This window comes from Sciurus carolinensis, chromosome 18 (genome assembly GCF_902686445.1).
Source record: "Sciurus carolinensis chromosome 18, mSciCar1.2, whole genome shotgun sequence".
Lineage (NCBI taxonomy): Eukaryota > Metazoa > Chordata > Mammalia > Rodentia > Sciuridae > Sciurus > Sciurus carolinensis.
The window spans coordinates 41,070,308-41,086,407 of NC_062230.1; the positions used below are offsets into that span (position 1 = coordinate 41,070,308).

At 64.3% G+C, this 16,100-nt stretch overlaps 1 protein-coding gene across 8 annotated transcripts; it reads right to left on the reverse strand.

Annotated features, from left to right (window-relative positions):
- Window positions 1-166: 166 nt before the first annotated feature.
- Window positions 167-15,912, reverse strand: Wdr90 (WD repeat domain 90). 8 transcript variants are annotated; one of them, XM_047533262.1, is made up of 41 exons: window positions 15,845-15,912; window positions 15,477-15,568; window positions 15,204-15,380; window positions 14,997-15,123; window positions 14,672-14,842; window positions 14,245-14,359; window positions 14,090-14,157; window positions 13,514-13,899; window positions 12,960-13,028; window positions 12,179-12,289; window positions 11,966-12,111; window positions 11,831-11,888; window positions 10,575-10,693; window positions 10,329-10,490; window positions 10,115-10,245; window positions 9,932-10,048; window positions 9,432-9,667; window positions 9,189-9,328; window positions 8,864-8,994; window positions 8,322-8,452; window positions 7,813-7,974; window positions 7,568-7,696; window positions 7,194-7,309; window positions 7,081-7,121; window positions 6,747-6,878; window positions 6,463-6,612; window positions 6,097-6,194; window positions 5,671-5,773; window positions 5,411-5,532; window positions 5,112-5,271; window positions 4,832-5,022; window positions 4,571-4,739; window positions 4,352-4,463; window positions 3,908-4,079; window positions 2,135-2,245; window positions 1,827-2,001; window positions 1,592-1,722; window positions 1,349-1,492; window positions 1,111-1,230; window positions 935-1,019; window positions 167-614 (listed from the first exon to the last, which is right to left on the reverse strand). In XM_047533262.1, the coding sequence occupies exons 1-41, from the start codon at window positions 15,852-15,854 to the stop codon at window positions 427-429; spliced, it is 5,508 nt and encodes a 1,835-aa protein (XP_047389218.1). In that variant the 5' UTR covers window positions 15,855-15,912; the 3' UTR covers window positions 167-426. The 8 variants fall into 8 exon arrangements, with proteins under 8 accessions (XP_047389218.1, XP_047389221.1, XP_047389223.1 ...); XM_047533265.1 differs by having other exon boundaries at window positions 167-633; window positions 2,123-2,245; XM_047533267.1 differs by having other exon boundaries at window positions 2,123-2,245; window positions 13,799-13,899; window positions 15,845-15,911.
- Between the last annotated feature and the right edge of the window lie 188 nt (window positions 15,913-16,100).

Sequence of the window (16,100 nt, forward strand, 5' to 3'; positions counted from 1 at the left end):
CTTCCGGGCCCGACGGCTCAGCCGCACCAGCGAGCCCTGCTGGGCGGAGGGGTCGAGCTTGCGCCTGCGCCACCAAGCGGGCGACGCGGGCGCGGGGAGCTGACTTCAGGGCTGGAGTGACCAGCCGAGGTGAAAGACGGGGCAATAACGAAACAAGGTAGCAACAATGTAAGAAACGAGCAGGTTTATTTAAACCGTGAAAGATCGGGACACCAACGACGCCGCAGGGCAAAAGGCAACAGTCTGTTCAGAGCTGGGGACGAACCCGGGGCCTCACGCGTGCTACTCAAGTCTCTGCCCCTGGCCACGTCCCAGCCTTCTGGTCACTCGGATTCAAAGGAGCGTGGTCCTGATGACTTAGTCCCGGCCTGTCCAGGCAACTGGCCCTGCCTGCCACAGTCCGCAACCCGGCTTTTCTAACGGCCATCAGGGACCTAAGGCCGCGGCCACTCTGCGCCCATGGTCCACCACCTCCCACACCAGGATCTCATTGTGGGCAGCTGTAAAGAGCAGCCTGGCAGAGGGGGTGAACCTGCACAGGTGCACAGAGCCATCATGGCCGGTGAAGTCCTGGGCTGCCCCTGACTCGCAGTCCACAAGCCTCAGCGTGCACTCTGTGGGCGGACAGCACAGCTGAGGGCCAGGGAGTGCCCAGGGACCCCCAGCCCTCCCGGCCCTGTCCCTGGACGGGCATGGTGTTGGCATCAGGGAACCTGTGCCCAGAGGGGTCAGGGCTGTAATCTGCACGTCCTGGGGCCCACTGCAGATGGCCTCTGAACCGGGTGTCCTGCTACTCTGGCCCCTCGCCGCAGACCCAGTGCCTCCCGCCCTGTCTTCTGGGCATGACACTCTGGGGCAAGTGCCCTCACACCACCCCAGGAGTGGGCAGCCCGAGGCGCAGGTGAGCCTGCCTGGCCTCACCCGTCACACTCACCAGCAAAGCCAATGGCCATGAAGCGTGCCGCTGGGGACAGGCTCAGGGACATGGCGAAGAAGGGCAGTGACATCTTCTCCACCACCTGTGGGCAGCCGGTGTGAGGCTCGGTTCGTCCTAGGCAGAGGGAGGGCTCCCGAGACCCCACGCCCTCGGGCGGGGCAGCGGGTACACACCTGCTTCTGGCGGAGGCTGTAGAAGACCACCTCTTCCCGCGCGCCGAGGCCCACGCAGGCCAGCAGAGCCCCATCCCAAGGGCAGAAGGCAGCCAGGGAGGGCGGAGGCAGGCCCGTTGCCTGGAGAGGCGCATGCTGAGTGCCGGGCCGTGCCACGCCCCGCGCACCGCGACCTTTAAAGTCTGTTTCCTTATTCCTCACACGCGCCAGGCAGGCCCTCCACCACTGAGGCTCTTACCGCCAAGCTGGCAGGTGCCGGGAAGCTCAACCAGTCCAGGAGTTCGCAGCGATCCCGCAGCCAGTCAGAGGCCCAGACGCTGATCCTCTGGTCCCCGCTGGCCGCCAGCCACAGATCTGTGCCCTCCACCCCCAGATCTCCATACTGCGAGAGTGAGGGCTGTGGGCACCTCCTGGCCCACGCACCACCCTCCCACCCTGCCACAGCCCAGGCCCCTCCTGCTGGCTCTCCAGCCTGCTCAACCTTTTTACTTGTGCTCTGGATGGCCGAGATGGGGGCACCCCGGTGGTCACTCAACACACGGAAAGTCATCCCTGTGCGGAGGCGGCTCACAGCCACAACCCCATCCTTATCTCCAGAGAGGATGGTCTGACCTGGGCCAAGTGAGGACATCATACCGTGGGTCAGCCCCAACCTGGAGACCTGCTCTGGGCCTGGCTGGGGAAGCACTGCTACCCGGTGCAGCCCGGCTCCTCACCATCAGTGGAGAAGGCCAAGGCCGCCAGGGCAGCGCGGTGGGGGTGCATCTTGAGCTCCATCGAGGTGCGGGCGATGCTGAATACGCGCAGCGTGCCATCACTGTAGCCCGCCACCACCTGCTGCTGCTCAGGGTGCCCACAGGATGGGGGGCTCCATGCAAGGCAGAGGCAGCTCTGGACATGCAGAGGGGGAGGTCAGCACTCCCCCAGGGAGAAGGCCGAGGCCAGATGGAGGGCTCTGCAGGCAGGACGCAGGGTGGCCTGGGCCCTGTGCCTGCACGTGCACCCCATGTACCTGGTTCAGCACCTGGAACTGAATCACCAGCTCCATGCTGGCCAAGGACCACACCCGCACGCTGCCGTCCTCATCCCCCGTGGCACAGTGAGACTCGCCTGGGCTGAAGACCACCTCGCTGACCTGTGGAACCCAGGTAGCCGGGGTCTGAGCCTTTCTTTTCCTTTTTTTTTCGGTACTGGGGATTAAACCCAGGGGCACTTAACCATTGAGCCACACCTCCAGCCCTTTTTATTTTTCATTTTAGTGACTGTATCTCACTAAGTTGCTCAGGGCCTTGCTGAGTTGCTGAGGTTGATCCTTCTGCTCAGTCTCCCGGGTGGCTGGGATTACAGGCCTGGCGACTGTGCTCGGCTGGGGCTGGCCTTTCTGACCCCAGCCTCTAGGGCCGGGCCGTCCAGACAAGAGTACCTGTCCGCTGCCCAAGCCTGCCTGGCCCACCACACCCACATGGGTGGAACCCAGCTGCCACTGGGACTTGGGATTGCACAGCAAACACTGGCAACATCTAAGACAGTGTCATGAGACTTGTCTCCAGAGGGTTGCAGGCTGCAGGCAAGAGATACCCCTGCTGTTCACAGTGGTCCTGACAGTGTGGCCTGAGGTCACTCAGCACGCATCAAGGCAGACAGCAGATGTGTCATCGGGCCACTCCCACTCGCAACCAGGATCTTGGAGGAAGGCAGCACAGATGCCGCACTCAACGTGGCACAACCCAACAGCCGAACCCGTTTCCAGTGCCCGGGTGAATTCTCCAGGCGTCAAGACGACGCAGGGTGCGAGCAGCTCAGAGGCCGGGGCTGGCCTGGCACGCGCTCAACCCCAGCTCAGTTCAGACGTGCCCAGGGGGCCCAGAATGGCCACTGGGCCCTGTCGCCCCACCCCACCTGGGCACCACCCGCGATGCCCGCCTGGGTCAAGGACTCAGGACACATGTGGTCTGCCACAGAAAGGGAGCACTGACAACTGGCACAGCTGGGATGCACTGGGCCAGGTGCTCGGGGAGGGCGGTGGACAAGCCTCCCACAGGAACTGTTCAGGAAGAGCATGTCACAGGATAGAAAGCCGACTCGTGGCTGCCGGGCTGAGAGGGGGACATGGGGACACTGACAGGGACAGGTTTCCTGCTGGGGTGAAGAGGGTGCTCTGAAATCGAGTGTGTACTGACTGCATGGCTCGGTGGAATACCCTAAAACCACTGACTTTAAAGGGATGATGACCTGTCCTCCCAGCCACCTGGGAGGCTGAGGCAGGAGGATCCCAAGGTCAAGGGCAGCCTCAGCAGCTTAGCAAGACCCTGTCTCAAAAAATAAAAAAAAAAGGCCAGGGGTGTGGCCCAGTGGTTAAACAAACCTGGGTTCCATCCCTGGTACAAAAAAATAAAAAAATTCAACTCAACCTCACCTCAGACTGGCTGGAAACAGTGGCACATGCCTCTAACAACCAGACCCAACCAGACCCGCCTGGCCTCCCACCCTGAGACCCCAGGCTTGGCTGCACTGGGCTGGGTCTGCACAGCCAGCGTGGGAGGGGCTGGGCAGACGTCACAGGCCTTCAACAAGCGAATTCAAGAAGCCAGAGAGGAAGGAAAGGCCTAGAAGGCTGCAGAGCCCTCGGGCCCCTGCCTCACATGGGCACCACAGACCCCGGCCATCCTGGGGCTCCCTCTTGGTCACTGGTGAGCTGTGAAACCTCGGGGAGGGGGGCCAGACAGGCTTGCTGCCCTGCACAACCTGCCCCACCTGGGGCGGAGACCGCTGGACCTCTCGAGCCCGTCAGGCGCACCTTGCTCCTGTGGCCACTGACGAGGCGGATGCTGCTTCCCTCGGCCCAGCTGATGTACCACAGAGTGCCCGACGTGGTGCCCACGATACCCATGTCCACGCTGCTGTCAAAGCTGGCACTCACCACGGCCCCATCCAGGGTCAGCTCGCGTTCCATGAACACAGAGCTGGACCTAAGAGCGTAGGGAGAAGGGGCAGCAGGTCTCAAGGCAGGAGATGGGAGTCGGCTCAGCTTGCCAGGTGAGAGCCAGCAGCCATCTCGTCTCAGGCCCAGCTGTGCTTACGGGTGGGAGCAGCAGCGAGGGCCCATGGAGCCCAAAGAGGTCCTCGGGTGGCAGATCTGCAGGGCAGCCTGGCCCGGGAAGCAATGTGTGCAGGAGTGCTGACCTGCGGGCACCGGGACCCCAGGGCCCACGGGGACCGGGCAGCACAGGCCCCTGCTCACCTGGCACTTGTGCCCTTGCGCCTCAGCTCTGGCACGGCTCCCACGGCCCACAGACGTAGCCGCCTTGTGCTGCTGCCACTGACCAGCCTGGAGCCCGCGCACAGCAGCACCCCTGAGAGGCAGTGTGGTCGCAAGCTGCCTTCCCCAGGCCCAGGACCGAGCCCAGGTCCCACTGTCCTGGCACTGGGGCTCCCAGGGGTCCTACTGTTGGGCACCTACCGATCTCGCCATCGTCCGCCTCCCAGGCCAGGAAGCAGCGGCCAGCACCCGTGTCCCAGACACAGACCTGGCCGGAGCTGGAGCCACAGTAGAGCAGGGGAGCAGCCCCGTAGCACAGCGAGGTCAGCTCCGCGGCCCCCACGTCCTCCGGGATTGGCGCTCTGTGCATCTGGCAGAGCACACGGTGGCTGTGAATTAGGGTGTCCAGGGACCCCACCACGCTCCCTGAACGGCTCTTGGGACCCGAGCAGGGCCTGGCACCTGGACGTCCACGTCCTTTCCACGCTGCTGCAGGAACCCGAAGGCAACAGCACCTGCGCCCACACAGGCGAGCTCACTGGCGCCCCAGGGGCTGAAGGCCACGCCGTGCACGCGCTCCAGGAGGCGGGTGGAGGACACGAGCTCGTAGGTGGCCGTGCTCCACAGGGCCAGTGTGCAGTCACCACAGCCCCCTGGGGATGTGTGGGCACCCATGTTATGAGCTGGGCCAGCTGCCCCGGCGTCCCAGGAAGCTCTGCCTCTGCCTGCCCTGCACACTGACCCAGTGACACAAGAAGCCGGTCATCTGGTGAGAAGGCCAGTGCCTGCACAGCAGAGCTGTGGTGAGAAATGAGCTGCTGGCAGAGGCCCCCAGGCACGTCCCAGACGCGGATCTGGCAGTGGGCAGCGGAGCTGCCGTGGCGAGACGCAGAAGCTAGGACCTGGTAGGCAGAGGCGGGGGTCAGTGGAGAGCGTGCGGCAGCTGGCCTGCCTGGCTCGGCAGAGGGGAGGCTGGGTCAGGGTCCTTCCCATGGCCTGGGCAAAGCAGCTCTACTGAGCCCCGTGGCCCTGGGCAGGCACCTGGGCATTGTGGCTGAGGGCCAGGGTGGAGATCTCCTCAGGGTGGCCAAGCCAGTGCTGCTGGGCGCCAGAGTGCAGGTCCTCCACCACCACCAGGCGGCCACATGTATAGGCAAAGAATCCTGCAGCAGGGAGAGTGCCACCAGGGGCCTGGGTGCCCGTCCCTGTCAGTGCCGGCAGCTGCGCAGGCGGGGCCCACCGGGCTGCAGCACCAGAGCCCTCCCGCAGAGGGGCCTGGCTGGGGCAGAGTCGGGGCCTACCTGTGTCCGGCTCCCAGACCACGCTGGCCCGCCCGTTCCCATTGTAGCCAACCACGGTTCTCAGGTGCAGCAGCTCAGTGCCCTCGGGAGGGAGGGAGACGCTCTGAGGGGAAGCAGACCCCAGATGCTGGTGCCCAGCCCTGAACACGGGAGCTGCTCTGGGGCACACCCGGGCCAGCTGAGGTCGGGAGTGGAAGCCCTCCGAGCTCAGGGCGCCTGGAGCCGGGGTGGGGGGCAGGGGCAGTGGCGCGTAGGCAGGCCGCCACCAGGTCCAGCCTGGTGCTGAGGGAAGGAAAGAGTGTGGGCAGGAAGGACGAGAGCCCTCCGGGAACAGGCCCCGGAAGTCCTGGGGAGCCCGAGAGTGCCGGTGTGGGCGGGGCAAGAGGGCTCCCAGAAAGCGCCCGCCTGCGGACGGGGCCAACCAACCTCCGTCCCTGTGGAGGCCTTGCAGCGGGCGGCGAGATGCTTGTAGGAATCCGGGCGGGCTGGGGGCTGGGTCCTTGCTTCCTGGACACTCTGGGTACCTGGTGGGGAGAAGAAAGAGACCACAGGACCTTATGCTTCCTGAAACCCTTCAGAGACTCCTCCCCACATACAAAGTCCCCGTACCCTGCTGGCCAGTGAGAGCTGTGTCCCACCCAGCTCCATGGACATCCCAGGCTGGCCCTGGCTCTGCAGGTGACCTTGCCTCATCTTTCAGGGGAAATACCCCAAAGGGTAGGGCAATCAGAGCCCCCTAGACACCTGCCCTGGGACTGGTGCCCAGTCCCCCGACTGCTCTGCACTGCTTACTGGGCCAGCGGTGGCAAAGGGGGGGTACACGGAGTCCTTGGGATCTTCTCGCAGACCCCCAGGCCACATCGCCAGCTCCACCAGCCCCGCTCACTGGTGGGCCAGGGCTCTCCTTGCAGGACCACTCCTCACCCAACATGCAGCAGGCACCTGGGGGCGGCAAGGAGAGGAGGAGCCCATGCCACCTGCCTACCCGCACCCTCGCCCCAAGGAGCTAATACACTTGGGCACATAGGCCATGCCCACCAGGACCCTCCTGGGACCCCAGAGCCCCTGCCTCTCACCATCATTGCCCTCGGGGGGCATGGCATACACGTCCAGCGGCAGCGGGGGTCCCTGAGATGGCACGGGCACCTGCTGCCGGGGGAGCCCGTCGGCCCCACAAGCTGCACCCTCCAGCTGCCCTGTGCCCGGGCCTGGGGATGGAAGGAGCATGTGGTGCTCAGAGCTGGGCACAGCAGGGTCTGCCAGGGGAGGCCAGATTCTGGTGGTGAGGGGCACAGGGGTGTGGGAGAGGAACAGGCGCCATGCTGCCAGCCTGGCGGAAGGCCGCGTGCGGGCAACACCGCGGTGCACAGGCATCCCCACGCCGCCCTCCTGCTGAGCCAGAGCACTCACCGACCTCGTGGGCCAGCGGCACTCCGGGCATGCTTCGGCCACTGGAGGCAATGAGAGAGGGTGTCAGGGGCCAGCAGGAGGCCCAGGTGGACTGGCCAAGGGCAGACACTTGCCTGTCAGGGGTGGCCAGGACATCCCAGAGAAAGATGGCATCCCCCACGCTGAGGACGCGCTGCTGGTCTGGGGTGAAGGCCACGGCCTGCACCGGCTCTGAGTGGCCCACGTACACCTGGGGGCGGTGGGCGTCACGCGGGGACCCTGACGGGCCTGGGAAGGCCGGGCTCCCAGTGTCTGTCTGGCAGTGAGCCCCGGGCCTGCTGGCCAGAGGCTGGGAGGCCTCACGTGACGCCAGGCCCGGCAGGCGAAGCGAGGCTCACCTGCCCTCCCACTCCCCTGCCCACCCTGTCCCTAGAGCAGCCCTGCGCCACCCCTCCAGGGCCTGCAGGGGTCTCCACAGCAAGGGCCTCCTCCTGCCCACAGTGCCCACCTGGCAGCTGGGGTCAGTCTGAGTCCAGTAATTCCACACCTTGATGGTCCTGCTGGTGGCTGTCAGCAGGAAGTGGGCATCCTCACTGAGGGCCAGGGAGGAGCAGGCCATGGGACGGACACTGGGCAGCTGCAGTAGAGAACACTTGGAAATACCCACGTGTGGTGGGCTGCCGGCAGCCGGGGGGCCCCTCTCAGGTGCAGCACGGCCCCCACCTGGCTATCGGGGACGGTCCCAGGGCTCACCTCCCGGACAACGCGACCCGACGAGGCATCAAGCACCACGACCTTATCGGATGAGACGGACACCAGGAGGTGGCCCAGAGCTGCAGGTCCAAAGCAGACAGCCACAGCCCAGTCCAGGCGGCCACCAGCCAGGTCCAGGGTGCTGACGTCCACCCGCAGCAGCTGAGGGTGAGAGTGGCTGCTGGTCTCGGACTCGGCAGACAGGCGCCGCTCGGAGCCAGGGATGGAGGAGCTTGAGGCCCTGAGCTGGGCGCCCAGCACCCCAGATAGGCGCTCCCCCACCAGGCCTGAGCTGGGCGCCCAGCACCCCAGATAGGCGCTCCCCCACCAGGACACAGGGCTGCGTAGTAGTCCACTTGGCTCAGAAGTCACCTCTGCCCACAAGCGAGTGTGAGGAAACCTGGGGCCTGCGCGTGATGACCTTGGCCTCCTGCCTCCCCCATGAAGCCCGGTGCACCCCACTCCCAGCCAGGGAGAGCCCCTGGGCTCGCAATGTCCCACAGACTCACCTCGTTCAGGGAGGCTGAGTCCATGACTGTCACAGTGTACTTAGAGGGGCCCACGAAGGCCAGCAGGCGGCTGTCCCCACTGGTTGCTAGGGTGCTGGGTCCTGGGGGCACATCCTGGCACACCACTTTCACTGTGGTGGCACAGGGCAGTGGGCAGGGAAGCACCCATGCACATGGGCCTGAGGAGGTCCACCCAATCCTGCCCCCGCCCGTGGGGCACCAGCTGGGGACGGCAGCTTGCTCCACAGAGGCTCTGGCCTCAGGCAGAAGAGCACCCAGAGGCCATCACGTGCCAGGAGTGACCAAGCGAGAGCTCTGAAGGCCAGAGTTCCAGGGCATGGGGAGGCAGGGCCTTCAGCTGTGCTGGACTCCACCCGCAGCCCCTCCTGGGGCAGGACAGACGCAGACCCTTGCTGAGTCTGAACCCAGCCCTCCCCAGGGGCCCAGAGGAAATGCTCTGGGAGGCAGCCATGCTGTGGGCCCTGAGGGTCTGGTGCTGGCCTCCTAGGTAGGACCAGCCCACGTGGCTCGAGGAGCCTCACCTGCCACACGGAGGACGTGACACTGGGAGACAGCACAGTTGTACTGGGCCAGGGAGCCCCGAGAACAGGTGCTGAACAGGAAGTTGCCATCAGGGGTGGCGGCCAGGCCGGTGATGGCTCCTTGGTGACACCTGCACCGCACGTGGGAATGACCACTGACCTCAGCCCTGGGAACCCAGCTGGGACGCAGGAGCCCCAGGAGCCACAGAGGGCAGGGCTCTGGGCTGCACTGGCCTTCCTGCAGAAGGCCCTCCTCACTGGTCAGCCCCACCGCGGTCCCTGTGGGTCCAAGCCGCCCAGGGGCCGGCACTCGCCAGGCACGCACGTGTGTTCTGCCAGGAGCCCAGCCTTCTCGAGGCTGAAGGAGCGCACAGCCCCGCTGCTGAAGCCACAGAAGATGGCCGGGCTCGTCGGGTGGAAGGCCACTGCCCCGGGGGCCTCATCCGAGGACGTGAAGTCATACAGCTGGAGGGTGGAGGCCACTGTGAGGGCCCCTGATGCTGCCGGAGGACGGAGGGCTGTGGGTGCCCGCCCCCTCTCTGCCCAGCCTCCCTCAGCTGTTCCCCACCTGCCGCAGGGTGGCCAGGTCCCAGATGCGGACAGTACGGTCCAAGGACACAGTAGCCAGCTGTCCACGGCTCCGCTCTGTGGAGAGTGCCAGCACGGGGGCCGTGTGGGAGCGTGTTAGCACCGTGTACTCCCGGGAGGGGATGTCCAGGAAGCCCAGGTGGCCCGAGGAGGTAGTGGACAGCACACGCAGGCCATCGGGGCTGATGCAGACTGAGCTGACAGGGCCTTCCTGCTCTGTGGGAAAGGCATGGTCAGCAGCCTCCAGGGCTCGATGGGACTGGGGCTGGCCCCGAGGAGCCCGAGACGGGCCATCTGCTCCCTGCAGGCTGGGAGCAGCGGCCCTGAGACCACCACCAGGGGGCGCCTGGGCTTTGAGGGTGCCCTCCCCTCACCCCAGCGCTGGCCCTTCTGCAGAGGGCTCAAGACACAGCCGCCTTAGCGCCCTGTCCCGTCCCGAGGTAGCACTGCAGAATGAGAGCCAGAGGACCTGCAGCCTACCTGCCTCCAGGAGCAGGGAAGAGAAGTCCAGCGGCCAGAGTCGCAGGCGGCCATCCTCAGAGCCCACAGCACAGGTGTCTGGGGAGACGCTGAGGCAGCTGATGGCAATGCCCAGGCCTGTGAAGTGCAGGCATCAGCACCTCTGTGGCTGAGGTCACTTCCGCCAGAGTGTCGTCCACCTACCTGAGCTCAAAGCTGGCTTCTCGGGGAGGGGGCTGCCAGGGCTCGGTGCCGGCAGCAGGTGGTGAACACACCTCACGGCCAGGCGCTGGTGGTCAACCTCCAAGATGTGGCCGCTACGGCTGCACACATAGCTGCCCCAGGAAGTAACAGGTGAGGGAGGTCTGCGGGCAGGGGGTGGGCTGGGCTGTGGGTGGTCAGGAAGGGCGGGGCTCACAGTGTGTGGTCCCAAGGTGCTCGGTGGCCATCCTGGACCTGCACAAAGGCAAGGTCAGTGAGCTCCAGTGCACAGTGCTCCCCCAGGTCCACAGAGCAGGAGCGCAGCGTCCCACCACGCAGCCGCCACAACCGGAGGCTGCCTCGCCCGCAGGAGGCCATCCTGCAAGGGGGAGCAGTGAGCACCACCCAGGTGCAGAGGGGCTGAGGCCAGAACCCTGCTCCAGTGCCATGGACTGGCCATCACCTGGTTCCGTCAGAGAAGGCAACCCGGAAGGCCTGGATGTCAAGGTCTGTGTGCACCTTGGCGAGAACCACCACCTGGCCACCACGACCCACCTGGTCGGTGCCCCACGCCACCACCACCTGCAACAGACCCATGCTGAGCCCTGGGCAGCCCCAAGGGCCCTCCTCCCAAACCTTCCTCTACTCCCTGAGGCCCAGCTGAGTCCCACCAAGCAGTGTCTTTCTGTGCACTTGGGTGGGGGATCAGGCCCCTACACGGCTGTGCCCCAGGATGTGGCCAACTTTGGGGCTTCTACACAGCAAGCCTGGCCTGGTATCACAACCACGTCTAAAGAGAGTAGAACGTGATCCAGAGTTGAGTAAATGAAAAGCAAGAGGCAGCGGGGTTCAGTGGCCACTCCTTTACCCAGGGACTCACGAGGGAGGCTGAGGCAGAAGGATGGTAAGTTTGAGGCCAGCCTCAGCAACTTGGCAAGACCCTGCCTCAAAATAAAAATAAAAAGGACTGGGGTATGGTTCAGTGGTAGAGCACCCCTGGTTCAATACCTGGTACCAAAACCAGAAAATCAAAACAAAAGGAAAAAAAGAAAAGACAAAGTAAAGGAAGGGGCATCCCTGCGTGAGGAGCTGGGTCACGCCTGCCCAAAGCCACCACTCTCGTTCTTCAGAGGTGCTTGTGTGTGGAAATTCCCTTCTCACAACTGGGGGTGCAGGTGAGTTGCTTCAATGCCAACGGGGTGCCCTCTGCACCGAGGGTGAGGAGCCGGAGCCCGGAATGTGACACGCTGGGGTTCCTCCTGATGGAGGTGCAGGTGCCCAGGTGGCTGCAGGGCCAGAGGAGCATGGTTTCCTGGCTTGCTTGGCTTTTTTTTTAAATTTTGGTCCTTTACTTTTTTTTAATTGTTTTTAGTTGTCAATGGATTTATCTTGTTCACTTACTTACACGAGGGGCTGAGGCTGACCCAGTGCTCACACGTGCTAGGCAGGCTCCACCACCGAGCCGCCGCCAGCCCTGCAGCTTGGCTTTTTTTTTTTATACAGGGTCTCACTATGTTGCCCGGACTGGCCTCAAGCAATCCTCATGCCCCCCAAGTACCTGGAACTAGAGGTGCCACTGCATCTGACTTGACATTTTTTAAAACAACGAATGCTATTTTGGTAAGTGGACGTAGTGGAGAGGGTTTTAGGAAGCAGACTGGCCACAGCTCCTGTGTGCTTTGACAGGGCTGCCCCATCACCCTGTGCCAGGCTCAGTACCGTCCTGCCGTGGCCGTCCTTGCCAACACCGTAGAGAAGCGCTCCGCTGCCCGAAAAGCTGTGGATGTGGACCGGGGGTCAGCAGCGCCTGGGCAACCCCACGCCCCAGCCCCACTGTGGAAGCCTGGTGCCCACCTGAGAGAGCAGATGGTGTATATTGGGCTCTGGAACAGGGACAGGCACGTGCCATTCTGGAAGTCCCAGAGCCGCACCACGCTGGGGGACGGGGCCTGGGCTGAGGCCAGCAGTACGCTGCTCCTGTCCAGTGCCAGGGCGGAGACCTGGGGAGGCACAGGGTGGAAGGAGGGCGCGTGGCTGCGGGACAGGCCCCAGGCCCGGGGCACCCACCTTGTCCGTGTGGCCCAGGAAGAAGCGCTGCTCCTCAGTGTCCACACGCAGGACCACGACCACGGCGTGGCAGGGGTAAACGACAGACGTCCCATCCGTGGTCCACAGGGCCTAGCACACGAGGCCAAGGACCACGTCACCAGCAGTCCCCCGGGCCCTCCCCACTGCCTGGAGACCTGCTGCATCTCCCACCCAGGTCTGGGGAGGGTGGAAGTCCTGGCACACAGGTGTCACATCCCAGGCACTGCACAGGGCACACCTTCCCCATGTCACAGCACAGGTCTGGATGCACAGAAGGGGGGCTAAAGCACACACCAGCCTCTAGTACCTTTCTGCAATGCAGGACCTGCGTCCAGGGGGACCCAAAGAGGGCCCAGGGCTGCTGCGGGCAGATGGAAAACACTGCCTCCCCAGACCAGGGCTCTTCCCTGCAGGCCCACCTCACCTGTCAGGGCTTCGCACGGCTGATCTAGACCAGGGGGCCACCCTCATGGAGGACTAAAGGTGCAAACCAGGGCTCCTGATCTTTGGAAGCACTTTAACCCAGCCATGGCCTATCAGGCTTTGCTGAACAAACAGGGAACACTTAAGACCCTGGAAATCCACACGCACCCAGGACGTAATAAGCAGGTTATGAACATGGCAGGAATGGGTGTCTGGGGACTAGAGAGAAGCCCGCAGAGTATGCAGGGGTAAAAGGACCCTGATGCCCAAGAGGGCTGGGAATCAACACTCAGACTGCCCAATGAGAGATTCCCCGGAAGCAGCCCAGGACCCTTACCCATTTGGTGCTGTGGCCCCCAAAGCCAATGACCCCCTTGAGCCTCAGAATTGGGTCTGGGAGGAAATGCTGGAACAGACAAATGTGCAGTGAGATCCCAGGAGGCACAGCCATCCACGGGTACTGTCGCTTGGTAAAAGGTCACCTGAGGCCGGGGTGCAGTTAAGTGACAGGGCACTTGCCTAGCATTCATAAGACCCTGGCACCACAAAAAGAATTAAAAAAGTCACTTGGGTCCATGGTGACTCCTGCTGGTAGCTTCCCTTAGACTGAAAGCCAGGATCCTGGCTGCCATGCCAGAGCCAGGAGCTCCAGGCCCGTTTTCCCAAGACTGCCCAGAACTGGGGTGTGTTCCTTAAGACAAGTCCTCCTTTACTCTCTGTCAAGAGGGATTCGTGCCGAGTTGCCTCCTGCAGCTCTGCGTTCTGCCAGAAGGTTGCATGAGAAGGGACACTGAAGGCAGGTCTGCCCTGAGGTGGCCTTGATGAGCCCAGGTGGGCAGCCCATAACCCACACCTCACCCATACTCTGCCTGCTCTGGGATGGGCACTCACCTGGCAGGAGCCGGCATCAAGGGCCACAGGCACCTCAGTTGACTCGTGGGCAAGCACATGGCCACTGCTGTCCACTCTGTGGATGTCAGCAGCCTCTGCCCAGGCTGAGGGATCCTGGGTACTGGTGTCGGGGCTAGCGACCCTCGGCACCTCTAACTGCTCAAAGGACAAGCTGGTTTCTGGAAGAAGCCTGGGTGCTGAGGGGACCTGGGGAGGCCACGGGGAACCAGAGCCCACCGGCACCCTGGGGCTGCTGTCCCCCAGTCCTCTCCTGGGGGCACTCACGGCTGTGGGGCTGGGCATCTGGACCAGTGGGGACGCGTCCTGCACAGGCTCACCAAAGACCTCAGTGGGAGGAGGACCCTGTGGTGCTGGCCCCAAGAAGACTGCAGCAGAACAAAGAACCCCGTGATTTTGTGAGCAGAGTGGCAGGATGTCTGCTGAGAGGGCCGCCCAGGGCAGGGGTACAGCTGGCCTGCCTGCCCATTCTGAAGCCACCCACAACAGCCGCTTGCCATCCCACCCCAGACCTGGCATCCCCTCTTTCACTGCCAAAGCTTGGGGCTCCCGACCCACCTGCTGCAATAGGGGAATCACTCCTCTGAACCGGCTGGGAAGGCACTTTCGGGTTGTTCCTGGGAAACCTTGGTGGGCAGGTGGAGGATCAGTCCTTCAGGCCAAAGGGCGACCTGCCGCTGCCCGAGGCCCCCTCAGGAGGGCAGACCACTCACCGGACATGCACATAGCGGTCATGCCAGCTCTCCCCCTTCGGCACTGGGAAAGCCATTTCTCGAGGCACAGGGGTGACAGACAGCTTTGCCCGCCGAGCCTCAGCCACGCTGACAGCTGCAAGGAGCAGGGCTGCTGCAGTCAGACAAGCCTGTCCAGCCACCTCTCACAGCCCCAGGTCAGATGCCATGGCAGGCACTCCCCGGGGCTTTGCCTGGCCCCCAGCCAAGTCACTACCTGTACCCCAGGCTGCTTCTAGAAATGCAGGGCGCTGCTTATAGAAATGTGGGGCTCTGCCTCCAGCTGCACCGAGCCAGAACTCAAAGACGGCATGGTACCCTGGTAGAACCTGAGGCTACCAGGGGGGATGGACACACAGAGGGAGAAGAGCCAACACAGACTGGGTGGGATATGAGGCCTAGCTCTCACTGGGGTCGAAGCACAGGTCACTGGTGTAGAGATTCCTGACCAGCAGGTTGGCACACAACCTGACACTCTTGAGGTGGCCATAGCACCGGCTCAGGTAGACCAGCAGGATGTCACACAGGTCGAGCTGCAGGCAGGTCCAGCGGGCACCAAGGGGGGCCACACCTGCTAGATCTGCAGGATATGCATCCAAGGTCAGCGCCCCTCCTGGGGCAGCCCCCACTTCCACAGGGTTGGCCCTGTGCCCACCCCCAGGCCACAGAACAGCCTGACTGGGCCTCCACCACCCAGCTGTGGGCTGTGAGGCTGCCCTTACTAGACCACTTACACTCGGTCTTGGTGTCACCTGTCCTGGATGTCCTAGTCTCAAAGACAAAAGGGAACTGCAGCCAAGTGGCTGAGGACCTGAACTCCTTGAACAGGCTGGAGAATGACACACGGATGACCTGGCCATCCTGCTGGGGCAGAGCAAGGCTGTGAGGAGGGGTTGGCAGGCCACGGTGCCCGCAGGCAGACCCCATCCCAAGCTCCACACCTCGGTGGACAGGTCCAGGTGGATGGCAAAGTGCTTGGTGGGCAGGGGCCGGAAGAGCACATACAGGAATCGCCCCGTCAGCCCGAGGGACTGGGTGCTGGTTTTGGGGAGCTGGATGTAATTGCTGGCAGAGACAGAGCCCCGGATGCGGTACACGGCACTCTTCAGGGCCTTGTCCTGCAGGGAGAAGGGAGCAGCGTCCAAAAGGGGCCCAGGGAGCACCCAGGAGAGGCGTGACTGCGAGTTTCCCAGCAGGAGGAAGGCCCGCAGTACCGTCACCACGGACACATCGCCCTCCTTGCTGGACCGCTTCCACTCGTCCACCCTGAAGTATCTGAAGACGTTGAGGAACGGGTGCTGCCACGCTGGGGAGAGCGCGGCGGCTGAGGCCCCGGCGGCGCAGGGCCGGGGATCCTCCGCCTTCCCCGCGCAACCTCGGCGCGCACGGACGGGCTGCCGCACAGCAAGCCAGCTCCCTCCGACAGGCTCCGAGGGGGGCGCGCGGCCCGCCGGCCCCCGGCCCTCGCCCGCTCCCGCAGCCCGGCACCCCGAGCCCACTGGCCCCGGAGGCCCTGGGGCCCAGGCCCCCAGACCCCGAGCCCGGGTCCCGGAACCCCGGCCCGCCCGTCGCGCGCAGCTACCTCTGGCCATGGCCGAGCGGCGCGCGCTTCCCGCTCCGGCCCGCGCCCGCCCCACGCAGGGCACGCAGCACGGCGCCTAGCAACGGCCGCCTGGTAACGGCGCGTCACTTCCGCCGCCATGGCGGCGCCCAGGGCCCACGTGACCCGGCGCCCGGCGTCGCTCCCTGGGGCAGCCGAGGGCGTCCCGTGTGGTTCTCCTCGGCCGCCACGCCCAGGCCGCTCCTGAGCCCCAGCTGTCGCCGACCCACCTGTGTGG